At 44.1% G+C, this 16,238-nt stretch overlaps 1 protein-coding gene across 4 annotated transcripts in view; it reads right to left on the bottom strand.

Moving 5' to 3' along the window:
- Positions 1-3,107: 3,107 nt before the first annotated feature.
- Positions 3,108-16,238, bottom strand: part of LOC140198930 (NXPE family member 3-like) — a 38,665-nt gene continuing 25,534 nt past the window's right edge. For all 4 annotated transcript variants that reach the window (XM_072260197.1, XM_072260196.1, XM_072260198.1 and 1 more), the window contains 2 exons: positions 11,904-12,113; positions 3,108-6,046 (listed from right to left, as the gene is read on the bottom strand). In XM_072260197.1, coding sequence (XP_072116298.1) covers positions 5,496-6,046; positions 11,904-12,113 — 761 coding nt within the window. In that variant the 3' untranslated portion in view covers positions 3,108-5,495. The remainder of the gene's footprint in view (positions 6,047-11,903; positions 12,114-16,238) is intronic.

Below are 16,238 nucleotides of genomic sequence, written 5' to 3'. Positions count from 1 at the left end.
GATTTTTTTCATCATACAGCTCAAAGGAATCTGTTGCTTTCATAGAACCACCCTTGATTTGCAAATCTCTGGTAAATGCATCAAAACTCAGTGCAGTCAGAAGGGAATACTGTAATTCCGTTCCAGAGGCAGTAAACCCTTTGCCCAAGATGAGGCTAGTGCATGAAAACAAAAAAAAACCTGCAGGTGCTGGAAATCTAAAAGTAGAAACAGGAAAGTAGGAAGTATTCTGGCAGAATTTGTGGGAAGAGAAACGGAAGCCAAGTTTCATCCCCACTCAGAATCTTATACGTTTCAATAAGATCATTATGTACTGCTTCCAATGTCACTGAAACCCTCTTTAAATAAAGGAACCAAAACAATATTGAGTCGTGACCTCGCCATGCTAGGACTTCTGAGCTATAAATCCACATTTGGTGTTAGTAACATCGGGCCAATCATTACATCTTCCAGGCAATTGTTTCCACACAGGGAGGGAGGCATTTGCTTGTCTTTTTATGTTAATAGGACACCTCTGGTGGCAGTTTGCTTAGACCCTTAACTCACCAAGATTGTTAAGTAGGATGAAGCGTCTGACTACGCAAGAACCTGAAAACAAAAACGTCAAAGATAAAAATACAGGAACTGGAATTGGACACCTGGTCCCTCAATCCTGCGCCACCATTCAATATGATCATGACTGATCCACCACAGGTTACATTTCATCTTTTGTAACAGTTCTCACAGACCACAGTCTCGCAATCTTCAAAAAGATTATCCACTTTCTCTTTAAATGCCACCAATAATTTAGTTTCTACAATGTCTATCCACTCCTCTCCCACACCATCTTGGACAGCATACTGTATAGGTCAATGCAACAGCAAGTAAAATACCCATTACTTTTGCACCCTTCCCCTTTCCCATTGTCCTGCCTGCTACTATAGCATGAAGACTTTTCAAATCAGGATCAATGTACAGGAAGGCAAGTGGATGATTGAGAGTAGCTGTTAGCAAGAGAAACAAGTTTCCCATTTCCAGCTAGCCCCCATCGATCCACAAAGCTCACTGGACTGAAACTACACACAGCAGCTTAGTTCTCACTTAAGACTACTGACAATAATTCCTGCTTTTTTTAAAATCTGTAACCTTGTCATGGGTGGTTGAATGGGTGTCGCATGGAAAGAGGGGGGAGGACTGTACCAGCAATAGCTAAGGTATCATGAGAAAATGATAGGAGAAGACAGGAGGGGGAGGGATGGAGCCAAGAGCTGGACAGGTGATAGGCAAAAGGGGATACGAGAGGATCATGGGACAGGAGGTCCGGGAAGAAAGTCCGGGAAGGGGGGGGGGACCCAGAGGATGGGCAAGAGGTATATTCAGAGGGACAGAGGGAGAAAAAGGAGAGTGAGAGAAAGAATGTGTGCATAAAAATAAGTAACAGATGGGGTACGACTGCACCTCTTCCTACAGATGCTGCCTGGCCTGCTGCATTAATGTCGACTGCACCTCTTCCTACAGATGCTGCCTGGCCTGCTGCATTAATGTCGACTGCACCTCTTTCTACAGATGCTGCCTGGCCTGGCACTTGTTCCGCTTACACATGCTCTTACACTTCCTCCCTCACCACCATTCAGGGCCCCAGACAGTCCTTCCAGGTGAGGTGACACTTCACCTGTGAGTCGGCTGGGGTGGTATACTGCGTCCGGTGCTCCCGATGTGGCCTTCTATATATTGGCAAGACCCGACGCAGACTGGGAGATCATTTCGCTGAACACCTACGCTCTGTCCGCCAGAGAAAGCAGGATCTCCCAGTGGCCACACATTTTAATTCCATGTCCCATTCCCATTCTGATATGTCTATCCACGGCCTCCTCTACTGTAAAGATGAAGCCACACTCAGGTTGGAGGAACAGCACCTTATATTCCGCCTGGGTAGCCTCCAACCTGATGGCATGAACATTAACTTCTCAAACTTCCGCTAACGCCCCACCAACCCCTCGTACCCCATCCGTTATTTATTTATATACACACACGTTCTTTTTCTCTCTCTCGTTTTTCTCCCTCTGTCCCTCTCACTATACCCCTTGCCCACCTCTGTTTTTTTTTCCTCCTCTCCCTTTTCTTTCTCTCTAGGCCTCCAGTCCCATGATCCTCTCATATCCCTTTTGCCAATCAACTGTCCAGCTCTTGGCTCCATCCCTCCCCCTCCTGTCTTCTCCTATCATTTTGGATCTCCCCCTCCCCCTCCCACTTTCAAATCTCTTACTAGCTCTTCCTTCAGTTAGCCCTGACAAAGGGTCTCGGCCCGAAACGTCGACTGTACCTCTTCCTAGAGATGCTGCCTGGCCTGCTGCATTCACCAGCAACTTTTTTGTGTGTTGCTTGAATTTCCAGTATCTGCAGATTTCCTCGTGTTTGTGTTTTTAACTTCCTTATCTTGTTGCATCCACAAACTTAGTGGATCAACACTCTTGCACTTGCGTCCAAATCATTTTTATACGTAGATAACAAATATCAAGGGTCCCAACACCAACCCCTATGGCACGCCACTTGTCAGCGGCTTCCATTCTAAGAAACAACTTTCAAACCCCACCCTCTGCTTCCTACCTTTGAGGCAATTTTAAATCCATCTACCTCAGTCTCCCTGGATTCCATGGGATCCAACCTTCCAGACTAATCTACCAGGCAGCACCTTGTCAGAGACCTTGCTAAAGTCAAGCAAAGTTGTCTGCCTTACCCTCCTCATCAATACTTTTGGTTAGCTCTTCAAAAAAAAAACCCTAAAAGCTTTGTTAAACAAGGTTTTCTTTTTTTTTCTAAGCAAGGCAGGCATATGAATGAAGTACGTTCAGTTGATTCTTCATAATAACCGTGCAAGAGTGCAGCTTGCGCAGCAGGTAGTGGGCTACAGTCATTCCCCCTGTACCCACAAATACCACATTTGCCCCACACCCAGCAACAGTGATGGTGTTCTACAAGAGGGAATAATTCCTCCAGTGTAATGGTTCTTTTAAAATAGGCAACTGTATATGTCAGCATGCAAAAATGCATTTAACCGCAATCACAATGAATAATGTCATAATAAAGTCATTTTAAAATTTATTTGTTTAGAAAATAAAAATAGCATTTAGAAAATAAAAAGTCATTTCAAAATTACACTTTTAAAGACAATTCACTTTTTCTGCAGAGTCAACCCCATAAATAAGCCAGGCTAGACAACATCCTAGGTCGAATACTCAGGCCGTCCGCCCACCAACTCACTGATGTCTTCATGGACATCTTCCACACTTCACTCATTCAGGCTGCTGTCTCACATGCTTCAAATCAGCCACCATCATCCCCGTATCAAGGAACTCTACATCTTCAGAACTAAGTCATCGCCACTCAATGGCACGGATGCCAATCATCATGAAGTGCTTTGTAATGGCACATAAAAATTCCATTCCTGCCGCAGTGGACACTCAGCAATATTCTGACCAACAGAAACGCTACAACAGATGCCAGCGCATCTGTCGTGCACCTGGCCCTGGTACACCTAGTAAACAAGGACACTCGTATCAGAATGCTGTGTCTGGATTTCAGTTTGGTATTCAACACTATTGTCCCACCAACCTTGGTGAACAAACTCCTGCTGCTCAGTCTAAATACACCACTGTGCAACTGGGTGTTGGACTTCCTAACCAACAGGCCTCAAAGAGCCAGGATGCACAACTGCTCCTCCTTCCCCATCATCCAGATGGGTGCCCCCCTGCACTGTGTGCTGAGCCCCCTGATGTACTCACTGCTCACACTTAACCGTATGGCCAATCACCTGAGTAATCACAATGTCAAGTTCGCCAAGGACAGCACTCATCAACAGCAACGATAAGATGGCCAATAGAGATGAGGTGGAAGAGCTCCAAGCCTGGTGCCAGGCATATAACCTCTTCCTCAATGTCACCAAGAAGATGGTTATTGACTTCAAGAGAACTCACACCCTTCCTTACATCGGAGGCACAGCAGTGGAAAATGCGAGCACTTGTAAACACAGTCTCTCATGGTCCCGGAACATCTCCTACACAATCAGGAAAGCTCACTAATGCCTCTACTTTCTGAGGAAGAGAGCTGGACAGAAACACCTGGACTCATGTCCTTCTACAGATGTGCAGTAGGGAGCACCCTAACAAGCTGCGTCACTGCATGGTACAGATTCTGCACTGCGGCGGACAGGAAGGCTCTGCAAAACTGCCTAATGCATCTCTGGCACCAGTCTACATGCCATCAAGGACGTTTATACAGGAAGGTGCTGGGGAAGGCCCAGCAACATCATGAAGGATCCCACCCACTTTATTCATGGACTCTTTGTCCCAGTCCTATCAAAGAGTAGGCTACATACTTATCACCAGACCACCAGACTTAAAAACAGTGACTTTCCCAAAACTGTAAGGCTGATCAACACCTCCACCCATTAACCCACTACCACTACTTTATCATTCCCGGTCAGAGTCACCTTATGTACAGACAATCCTGTGCCTCACATCACTTTATGAATGGAATATCAATGCATACAAGCTATCTTCTGCATTTATTGAGTTTTTTTTATTATTGTGCTCTTCATCTTAGTGTTTTGCTTGAATCATATTCTAATTATTATCCCATTGTCAGAAATTCAAAAATTAAATAATCTAGAGAGAAAACAAAAAGGAATGCAGATGTTGGAATCTTGAGCAAAAATACAGAATATGGGAAGAACTCAGCAAGTCAAGTCGCACCTGCGGAAGGAGCAGGTGCAAGTAGATACTCCGTGTTAAACCCCGGCACATGGGCACTGTATGGGAAAAGGAAAGACTGGCACTTCTAGGGACAGACCAGTGGGAGATGGGTGGAACCAGGTGGGGGGAGAGGACGTATGCAAGGGGTGAAGAAACCTAGCTGGACAGGTGAGTGTGTGTGGGAGAAGAGCATGGGAGGTGCTGGTTATCCAAAACTGGAAAATTCTTTATCCATCCCATTGGGATATAAGCTACCTAAGTGGAATGGGAGATGTTGTTCTTCTAATTTGTGTTTGGCCACCCTGCAGCAAAGTCAAGGACAGGCAGGCCCTTGTGTGAGGAAGAGAGCTGCAGTGGCATGCAACCAGAAACTCAGGAAGGCTGCTTGCGGACAGATTGCCAGTGGTCCACAACGTGATCAGTAAGTCTACACTCAGTTTCACCAGTGTGAAAGAGGCCACATTCTGGGCGTGAAGCGCAGTAGACCAATCCGGAAGAGATTTAGCCAAATCCCTGCTGTGAAGGAGCCTGGATGTAGTGAGGGAAGTGATGATGGGACAGGTCATGACTTTCTATATCTGCAAGGTAAAGTGCCATTGGTAAGGAATGAGCAGACCAGGTTGGTGGGGGGGTGGGGGGGCAGTCACACAGAGAGAGAGGGAGAGGGCGAGAGGGAGGTCCTTGCAGGGAAAAAGAAGAGGGGCAAGAAGGGAAGATGAGACTGATGGTAGGATCACAAGATTTGCTTCGCTTTGATCCAAGTACTTATTTATTTCTAGGACAGACATACGAAAGAAGCACATCAATTTGATTCTTGACAATGATTGGTTGGGGGTGCAGTTCATGTGGCAGGTAGTGGGCTACTGTCATTTCCCATGCATCCACAAATGCCACATTGATGCCTGTGAACATGTTTCTCATCACCACATCGAACTGATGAGAGAACCAGTCGCTGTTGTAAAGACTGACTTCACCCGGGAGATGCTGGACATTAGCAGTCTTCATTGCAATCACAGTATCTGGATTCCTGCCCAAGAGCTGTAGAATGGATCTCCGGATAGTCTGTAGCCTTCGGATGTACACTTCTACCGGGAAGGTGCTGAAATGGGACCATAAGGTGATGCCTATCACTGTGTCTTTCCCTCCTTTAATTCCATCCAGCTCGTTGGAAATGTAACGTAGATCCTGGCTTGACACGGTGTTGAACCGGATTGGCGGGCCATGGGGACGATAGCTCACAATGATATTGTTTTCTGTGTCAACTGCAAGGTGAGGGCCAATCTTCTCAAGGTTGCCAAGATCCAGCTTCTTCAGACCTGAAACAGAAATAGTGACACAGTTTGACCTGGTTGAGCACAGATTTGCTGATGCTGAGAGATGTGAAACTTGAAAGGTGAAACACAGCCCAAACAGCAAAAGAAAGCCAGAAAGTCCTAATCTAATGGAGGAGTTAAAACTCACAAATCTCACTGTGGAATCCTGCACTCAGTGCAGACCAAGTTTAGAAAAATTATATTACTCGTGGGATATTCTTCCCTCCTCTTTTATATTTCATTCATTCATTTGATATTTCTTTGTCCCCTTTAACACCTGCATCATCATTGCAAAAGGGAGAGAAAACTGATGAACAGCACCCAGGACCCTGCTGTGGGTCCTCACACGTTCTCTCTTCTCCCCGACCTTTGAGAAATGCATCAGTGCATCTGAGAAAAGGAAATGGAGGCCCAGTCCAGGAAAGGTCCATGAGATTGGGGTTGGGCAAAGGAGAAAGGAAACTCTGTAGTGATGAGAATTGATAATAGTTTAGTTCAACTTATTGAAGCCAACTTGCTAAACTTAGCTGCATTAATTAAGTCAGCATTCACAAAAAATATTGGCTTCTTTTTCTAGTATTCCATTATTTCATTCAACAGTCAAGATTATTTATCACGTGTTCATCAAAACATGGTGAGGTGTGTCATTTGCCTTAAAATCAACACACCCAAGGGTGTGCGGGGGGGGGGGGGGGCAGCCGGCAAGTGTTGACACACATTCCAGAGCCAAAGTTCAGCAGAATAAAACAGAGCACAACAATACAGTTCAACCCTCAGGCCTCGATCCTCAGCATCAAGCCCAGGCCCGCCGATCAGCTAACACCAGGCCTCGATCCCCAGCCTCGATCCCAGACCCCACCGATCAGTGAACACCAGGCCTCGATTCTCAGCATCAAGCCCAGACCCACCGATCAGTGAACACCATGCCTCGGTCCTCAGAGTCGAGCCCGGACCCAGCAATCAGCGAACACCGGGCCCCAATCCTCAGTGTCGAGCCCAGACCCGCTGATCAGTGAACACCAGACCTCGAACTCCAAACTCAATGATTCATTCAGCAGTTAACCACTCATAGCACTCTCAATATTCCTCCAACACATTGTTATTTACTTTCCTTTGCAGAGGAAAGGTCGTCCAGAAATCTCTTTTGCTCCAGTTGTATATCTACCACCATTCATACCTACTGTATAATGATACCCTTTCTCAATTCCCAATGCCAACACCACTGAAGTACAAGGTCAGGATGTTGAAAGCCATTACAAGTCATAGACAAGAGAAAGGCTGAACATGGAAATGGTTGAGTAGCCCGACAGCTGAGAGATCATTCACAGTAGAACCTCCAGTTTACTTGAGGATTCTGAACCTCAGAACTACCTGAAAGCCATTTTCTCCACGAGTCAGAAATGCCTGTTTTCTACAGTAATTCATCGCCTCTGTGCATACATTATACATTTCTTTGATTAATCATCCTAACACTACCCATAATGTATTGCATTTGTAACCCTGTAGAGCCAAATGTAGAATTTATCAGAAAGTGCAAGGGTGTCTTCATTTAGATGCACATTTACTGAAGATTAATGTATGTTAGGGAAAGGAAGAAGATGGCAGCAGTGATAGGGGACTCTATAGTTAGGGGGTCAGACAGGCAATTCCGTGGATGCAGGAAAGAAGCACAGATGGTAGTTTGCCTCCCAGGTGCCGGGGTCCAGGATGTTTCTGATCACGTCCATGATATCCTAAAGTAGGAAGGAGAACAGCCAGAGGTCGTGGTACATATTGGTACCAACGACATAGGTAGGAAAAAGGAGGAGGTCTTGAAAATAGACAACAGGGAGTTAGGAAGGAAGTTGAGAAGCAGGAACTTAAAGGTAGTAAACCCAGGATTACTGCCTGTGCCACGTGACAGTGGGTATAGGAATCGAGTGAGGTGGAAGATAAATGCGTGGCTGAGGGATTGGAGCAGGGGACAGGGATTCAGATTTCTGGATCATTGGAACCTCTTTTGGGGCAGGCATGACCTGCACAAAATGGACAGATTGCACTTGAATCCAAGGGGGACCAATACCTGGCAGGGAGGTTTGCTAAGGCTATTAGGGAGAGTTTAAACTAGATTTGCTGGGGGATGGGAACCGAACTGAAGAGACAGATGTTGGCTCACAAATCAAGAAAGCTCGTAGACAGTGTGAGAGGGAGGATAGGCAAACGATAGAGAAGGGATGCGCTCAGACTGATAGTTTGAGACGTGTCTATTTTAATGCAAGGAACATCATGAACAAAGCAGATGAGCTTAGAGTGTGGATCAATACTTGGAGCTATGATGTTGTGGCCATTACAGAGAATTGGATGGCTCAGGGGCAGGAATGGTTACTTTAAGGGCCAGGCTTTAGATGTTTCAGAAAGGACAGGGAGGGAGGCAAAAGAGGTGGGGCGTGGTGCTGCTGATCAGAAATAGTGCAACGGTTGCAGAAAAGCAGGAAGTCATGGAGAGATTGTCTACTGAGTCTCTGCGGGTGGAAGTTAGAAACAGGAAGGGATCAATAACTCTACCAGGTGTTTTTTTTTATATAGACTGCCCAAGAGTAACAGGGACATCGAGGAGCAGATAGGGAGACAGAGTCTGAAACAGTGCAAGACTAACAGGGTTGTCTTGATGGGAGATTTTTATTTCCCCAATATTGACTGGCATCTCCCTAGAGCAAGGGGTTTAGACGGGGTGGAGTTTGTTAGGTGTGTTCAGGAAGGTTTCCTGACACAATATGTAGATAAGCCTACGAGAGGAGAGACTGTACTTGATCTGGTATTGGGAAATGAACCTGGTCAGGTGTCAGGTCTCTCAGTGAGAGAGCATTTTGGAGATAGTGATCACAATTTTATCTCCTTTACCATAGCATTGGAAAGGGAAAGGAGCAGACAGATTAGTAAAGTGTTTAATTGGAGTAAGGGGAAATATGAAGCTATCCGGCAGGAACTTGAAAGCATAAATTGAGAACAGATGTTCTCAGGGAAATGCAAGGCAGAAATGTGGTAAATGTTCAGGGGATATTTGCATGGCGTTCTGCATGGATACATTCCAATGAGTCAGGTAAAGGGTGGTAGGATACAGGAACCATGATGTACAAAGGCTGTTGAAAATCTTGTCAAGAAGAAAAGCTTACAAAAGGGTAAAAAAAACTAGGTAATGATAGAGATCTAGAAAATTTTAAAGCTAGCAGGAAGGAGCTTAAGAATGAAAATAGGAGAGCTAGAAGGGGCCATGAAAAGGCCTTGGTGGACAGGATTAAAGAAAACCCCAAGGCATTCTACAAGTATGTGAATAGCAGGAGGATAAGACATGAGAGAATAGCACCAATCAAGTGTGACAGTGGAAAAGTGTGTATAGAACCAGAGGAGATAGCAGAGGTACTTAATGAATACTTTGCTTCAGTATTCACTACAAAAAATGATCTTGGCGATTGTAGGAATGACTTACAGCAGATTGAAAAGCTTGAGCATGAAGACATTAAGAAAGAGGACGTGCTGGAGCTTTTGGAAAGCAGCAAGTTGGATGCTACCAGGACCGGACAGGAGGTACCCCAGGCTACTGTGGGAAGTGAGGGAGGAGATTGCTGAGCCTCAGGCAATGATCTTTGCATCATCAATGAGGACGGGAGAGGTTCCGGAGGATTGGAAGGTTGCGGATGTTGTTCCCTTATTCAAGAAAGCGAGTAGAGATAGCCCAGGAAATTATAGACCAGTGAGTCTTACTTCAGTGGTTGGCAAGTTGATGGAAAAGATACTGAGAGGCAGGGTTTATGAACATCTGAAGAGGCATAATATGATTAGGAATAGTCAGCATGGCTTTGTCAAAGGCAGGTTGTGCCTTATGAGCCTGATTGAATTTTTTGAGATATGACTAAACACAGTGATGAAGGTAGAGCAGCAGATGTAGCATATATGGATTTCAGCAAGGCTTATTGAGAAAGTAAGGAGGCATGGGATCCAAGGGGACCTTGCTTTGTGGATCCAGAATTGGCTTGCCCACAGAAGGTAATGAATGGTTGTAAATGGGTCATATTCTGCATGGAGGTTGGTGTCCAGTGGTGTGCCTCAGGGATCTGTTTTGGGACCCCTTCTCTTCATGAATTTTATAAATGACTTGGATGAGAAAGTGGAGGGATGGGTTAGTAAATTTGCTGATGACACAAAGGTTGGGAGTGTTGTGGATAGTGTGGAGGGCTGTCAGAGGTTAAAGCAGGACATTGATAGAATGCAAAACTGGGCTGAGAAATGGCAGATGGAGTTCAACCCAGATAAGTGTGAGGTGGTTCATTTTGGCAGGTCAAATATAATGGCAGAATATAGTATTAATGGTAAGACTCTTGGCAGTGTGGAGGATCAGAGGGATCTTGGTGTCCGAGTCCATAGGACTCTCAAAGCTGCTGTGCAGGTTGACTCCGTGGTTAAGAAGGCATACAGTTCATTGGCCTTCATCAACCGTGGGATTGAGTTCAAGAGCCAAGCGGTAACATTGCAATGATATAGGACCCTGGTCAGACCCCACTTGGAGTACTGTGCTCCGTTCTGGTGGCCTCACTACAGGAAGGATGTGGAAACAATAGAAAGGGTGCAGAGGAGATTTACAAGGATGTTGCCTGGATTGGGGAGCATGCCTTATGAGAATAGGTTGAGTGAACTTGGCCTTTTCTCCTTGGAGTGACGGAGGATAAGGGGTGACCTGATAGAGGTGTATAAGATGATGAGAGGCATTGATCGTGTGGATAGTCAGAAGCTTTTTCTCAGGGCTGAAATGGCGAACACGAGAGGGCACAGTTTTAAGATGCTTGGAAATAGGTACAGAGGAGATGTCAGGGGTAAGTTTTTTTTAACAGAGAGTGGTGAGTGCGTGGAATGGGTTGCCAGTGACGGTGGTGGAAGCGGATACGATAGGATCTTTTAAGAGACTCCTGGATTGGTATATGGAGCTTAGAAAAATAGAGGGCTATGGTTAACCCTAGGTATTTTCTAAAGTAAGTACATGTTCGGCACAGCGTTGTGGGCTGAAGGGCATGTATTGTGCTGTAGGTTTTCTATGTTTCTAAAATCATGTTGATTTGATTGTTTAGTCTTTAACTCTACTGTGTAATATTCAAACCAAAATACTAGCTCAAAATGCTTCCAAATATAATAACATCCAAAAGTTTGCCACTTTGGCAGATTTCCTAGGTATGCGAGACTAACAGGGTTTTTACAATATTCTTCTGCAAGGTGCTTTTTCCTCTCAAGATCCTTTGTGACTTTCTTGAAAAGATTGAATCCACTATTCCTCAAAAATAGTGGAAGCAGTCTGAGTTTTAAGAAACTTTAGATAGATTCTTGATAAGCAAGGGCAAAAAAGGTTATCGCAGGTCACAGTCAGAGCAGTCTCGATCTTACTAAATGAAGGAGCACTGCACTTTTCTATCTGTTTTTTTCTAGAACTAGGGGACATGGCCTCAAGATTCAGGGGAGTAGATTTAGGACAGAGATTAGGAAGAACTGCTTTTTCCAAAGAGTGGTGCTGTGGAATTCTCTGCCCAATGAAGCAGTGGAGGCTACCTCAGTAAATTTATTTTAGACAAGGTTGGATATATATTTGCATAGTAGGGGAATTAAGGGTTTTGGGGAAAAGGTAGGTGAGGTGGAGGTGTGTTCATGGTCAGATCAGCCGTGATCTTATTGAATGGGGGAAGCAGGTTCAAGGCGCCGATTTCTTCTGTTTTTATCTTCAATTTTGTACCCGAACTAATGTTAAACATTCAATAGACATTAAATAGACATTCAATGTTTAATTTAAAAGTCTTTTTAAACAATTTTATACAAAATGTAATTCATATACAATTCTAACCTGGCACAAATGAAGTTAAATATTCAAACCACTGACGTATTGTGGAATCTCCAAATAAATAAACTTTTTTCCCATGAAGACAGTTTGTAATTTTTGCGGGAGTGTCAAAGCGACAGATATTGCAGGCTGTTGATATCCACTGGTCGTTATAATAATAGCCAGAAGGCGATAACATTGGTTTTCCCCGGGTACATTCTCGGGAAGCTCCAACTGTTTAAAAAGAAAAATCAGATGATAGAAGATCTGACATGCTTTATATCTTTAGCTAAGGTATTAATAACTGGAGACCTGTATGCTCCATTTCTGACATGTATCAATACACCAGCAAAAAATGGATACCTAAGATGGTCCCATCAGGCATGCAACACAGTTTCAATAGTCTTGACACCATACTGAGCATGAACCCAGTACCTGCACAAGTTAAAACCAGAGCAGGGCGACTGTCCTTCAGCAGTTACCTACCACACAGCTTCAGTCCTTAAGAGCACCTTGTCCACGACAAGCCAGCCGGTGCAGAGCGGAGACCCACATGCATATGCTGCAAAATGTGAAGCAAGGACATAGCCTCAAGATTCGGGGGAGTAGATTTAGGACGGTGATGAGGAGGAACTGCTTTTCCCAAGGAGTGGTGAATCTGTGGAATTCTTGGCCCAGTGAAGCAGTGGAGGTTACCTGTTTAAGACCAAGTTGGATAGATTTCAGGGGAATTAAGGGTTATGGGAAAAAGGCAGGTAGGTGGGGATGAGTCCATGGCCAGACCAGCCATGATCTTATTGAATGGTGGAGCAGGCTCGATGGGCCAGACGGCCGACTCCTGCTCCTATTTCTAATGTTCAACAGATGTTCTGATCTCCAAGAGTAACAATTTTTGCACTGATGAAGCAAAAGCATGACCTCAGCAGATATGTCCAAGTGAACTCTGCCGCATCATTCAATTCAGCTACAAATGCTACTGGTTGTGACCAATGTTCCCTCTCATTTTTAGTAGTCAGCGTGCACAAAAATCTTACGTTGTGCAAATTTTTATCCTGTGACAAAAGTATGTGCGCACTGAATGCACACATGGCAGAGTTTATGTAGGTTTACAAAATATTTGACAAAAAACTGCACAGAATAACAACAAAATAACATACATATTTAAGTCACTCAGTTATTTTTTCTCTCCCTGTCTTTGGCATTTACCCATTCTTTGTAAACTCTATCTAGGCTAATAGAACGTCCATCCAATTGATAGCTTTTGATTCTTATTAACATATCCAAATGACATTCACCTAAACAGTTTCTCAGCTTGTTTTTCATTAGGCGAAAACCTTGCACACAGTCCAGACTAGACGCAAGAGGTTCCCCCAATGTCCATCAACTGTGCAAGGTCACAAAACTGTTCATTTTGAAGTACAAATGCCATCATTTAAGCAAAGTTTGAAATCAGTTTGGATTTAATTTTTTCTTGCATGGAAGATTTGAAATCATTAAACTGTCTAACTATTACAGTATTTTCAGCTAGAAAATCATGATATTTAGACACAAGACATAACTTGCTCATCGCCAAATGTGAAGTCACAATCTGCAATTGCGGAGAAATCAAAAGCTGACCATTCTTGTACCTCATCTTCAGGAAACCTTTCTTCTAGATGAGCACAAAGACTATTTATAAAACTCAACAGCGAACTTGTATCTACTGTGACGTTTTCTTCACGTTGTTGCCTTAGCAAAACTTTAACTTTGTTACTCCACGAAACATTGTCTCCCAGATACTGCTTTCTTAACTTGTTAATTTTGCCTCACACAAAATGAAGTGAATCAATCGGTGTCAGGCCCCTCTTTTGCAGAATCTTGCACAGTGCAGCCAGTTCATCAAAGACATCACTTAAAACCTGTAAAGCTACTTTGTATGTGATGTTTATCAATTTCTTGTGACAGTATTTAGCCACAGGGTCACTTGATTGATCTTTTTCAATAAAAACTCAGTAAGCTATCTACAGGATTTGAAACAGACCTTTGTAAACTTTTCAATATGAACACTGTCCGCCAAGATGGCTGCCACCGTGATGCAGCTGTACAAACCGGAACAGGAGAGGTGAGGTGATGTAAATTAGTGACGTGTATTGTGGTGTTTGAAAAACCAGCTAACTAGTTAACAGAAACATTTAGCTCAAAGATTATTTTCAATAAGTATAATTATTAACTACTACATTATTTTAGGTAACCAACCTTTTGTGCGCCATTTAACTTCTTTTGTGCGCTGGTTGAAAAACGTGTGTGCGTGCACACATGCGCACAGCTTAGAGGGAACATAGGTTCTGACAGAAGGGAATGGCCATGTCTGTTCTGCTTTGGAAATCTCTGGAGAGGACCATGATCCAAAAGTATTCATGAGGGAGCTGATGTGGACTGTGCATTGCCAGGCCTGCTAAATGGGAGATGGGCTAGGAGTCGCATGAAGATGGGAGAGAAGCACTTCCACTCTGAAGGCAATAACCAATTCTCTGCAAGGGCTCACCGACAATTCCACACCAACCTGCAGATGGTACCTGCTGAGAGTCACTCTCACCTTCATGTCTTTGTGCCTTTGGAAATCTTAATGTGCAAATGTTGCCAACTAGCTACAAGTCACAGTTCTCAAAGGTGAGTCAGATTTACAGACCCACAGATCTGACGGCTGCAGAACTGAAACTAATTACATAGCTAGAGAGAGGGAAGCCTACTGAAGGGCTGAAACATGATAGTTTGCATATTCTTGTGAGGACTTCAGATTATTACATATTAAACAGGCAGAGTTTCTAATAGTTGCTTATCTAGCTTGTGTTAAAGGCTATTCAGCCCATCAAGTCTACACCAGCTCTCAGAATTTTATTGGTTCCAGTAACTTGTTCTCCACAATCCCGTCATCTCCTGCCACCTACTTATGTTAGGTGCAGTTGCCAGTAGCCGGTCAATAATACCAGCACATTTTTGGGATGCAAGAGGAAAATTGGTCACTCCGGGGGAACACAACTGATCACTGGGAGAGCATGTAAACTCCATAGTGACAACACAAGAGTTCAGAATTGACAAACAAGAGAAAATCAGCAGATGCTGGAAATTCAAGCAACATACACAAAATGCTGAAGGAACTCATAAGTCCAGGCAGCATCTATGGGAAACCCCTTTTTACTGGGCATCTCTAGAGATGCAGCTCATGAGCTCCTTGTTGACAGCCACTAGACTCAGCGGTGAGAAAACCACCTTTCTCAGTCTCCGTACGTCTATGGTCGGTATAAGAACATAAGACAAAGGAGCAGAAGTCGACCATTCGGCCCATCGAGTCTGCTCTGCCATTTTATCATGAGCTGATCCATTCTCCCATTTAGTCCCAATCCCCTGCCTTCTCACCATAACCTTTGATGCCCTGGCTACTCAGATACCTATCAATCTCTGCCTTAAATACACCCAATGACTTGGCCTCCACTGCCGCCCATGGCAACAATTTCCACAGATTCACCAGCCTCTGGCTAAAAAAACTTCTTCGCATCTCTGTTCTGAATGGGCGCCCTTCAACCCTTAAGTCATGCCCTCTCATACTAGACTCCCCCACCAACTTTGGGAAACAACTTTGCCACATCCACTCTGTTCATGCCTTTCAACATTTGGAACGTTTCTATGAGGTCCCTCCTCATTCTTCTAAGCTCCAAGGAGTACAGTCCAAGAGTGGTCAAACATTCCTCATATGTTAATCCTCTCATTCCCAGAATCATTCTAGTGAATATTCTCTGAACCCTCTCCAATGTCAGCACATCCTTTCTTAAATAAGGAACGCAAAACTGCCCACAGTACTCCAAGTGAGGTCTTACCAGCGCCTTATAAAGCCTCAACAATCGCATCCCTGCTGCTGTACTCTATTCCTCTAGAAATGAATGCCAACATTGCATTCGCTTTCTTCACCACCGACTCAACCTGGAAGTTAACATTAAGGGTATCCTGTACGAGGACCCCCAAGTCCCGTTGCATCTCAGAACTTTGAATTCTCTCCCCATTTAAATAATAGTCTGCCCGTTTATTTCTTCTACCAAAGTGCACAACCATACACTTTCCAAAATTATATTTCATCTTATGACTTGGGTCCCACCAAAACCGGGAAGTTGGGATGTCTCGACCACCTGAACCCCAATCTGTGTGAATACTGTGTAAATACTGCCCTCTGCAATTATACGTTGGCAAGAAATAACAGACCGGACACTGCATACAATTATAAAGAATATTTACAAATGTCAGCTTTATCAGACAGTTAGTAGGAAAAAGAAAAAAAAAGGGCCCATTACAGTTAACCCAGTCCAAATGTGCACACAAACTGGAGTT

Source organism: Mobula birostris, chromosome 6 (genome assembly GCF_030028105.1).
Source record: "Mobula birostris isolate sMobBir1 chromosome 6, sMobBir1.hap1, whole genome shotgun sequence".
Lineage (NCBI taxonomy): Eukaryota > Metazoa > Chordata > Chondrichthyes > Myliobatiformes > Myliobatidae > Mobula > Mobula birostris.
Note: the sequence above shows the minus strand (reverse complement) of the source record. Positions and strands in the feature narration are given on the sequence as shown.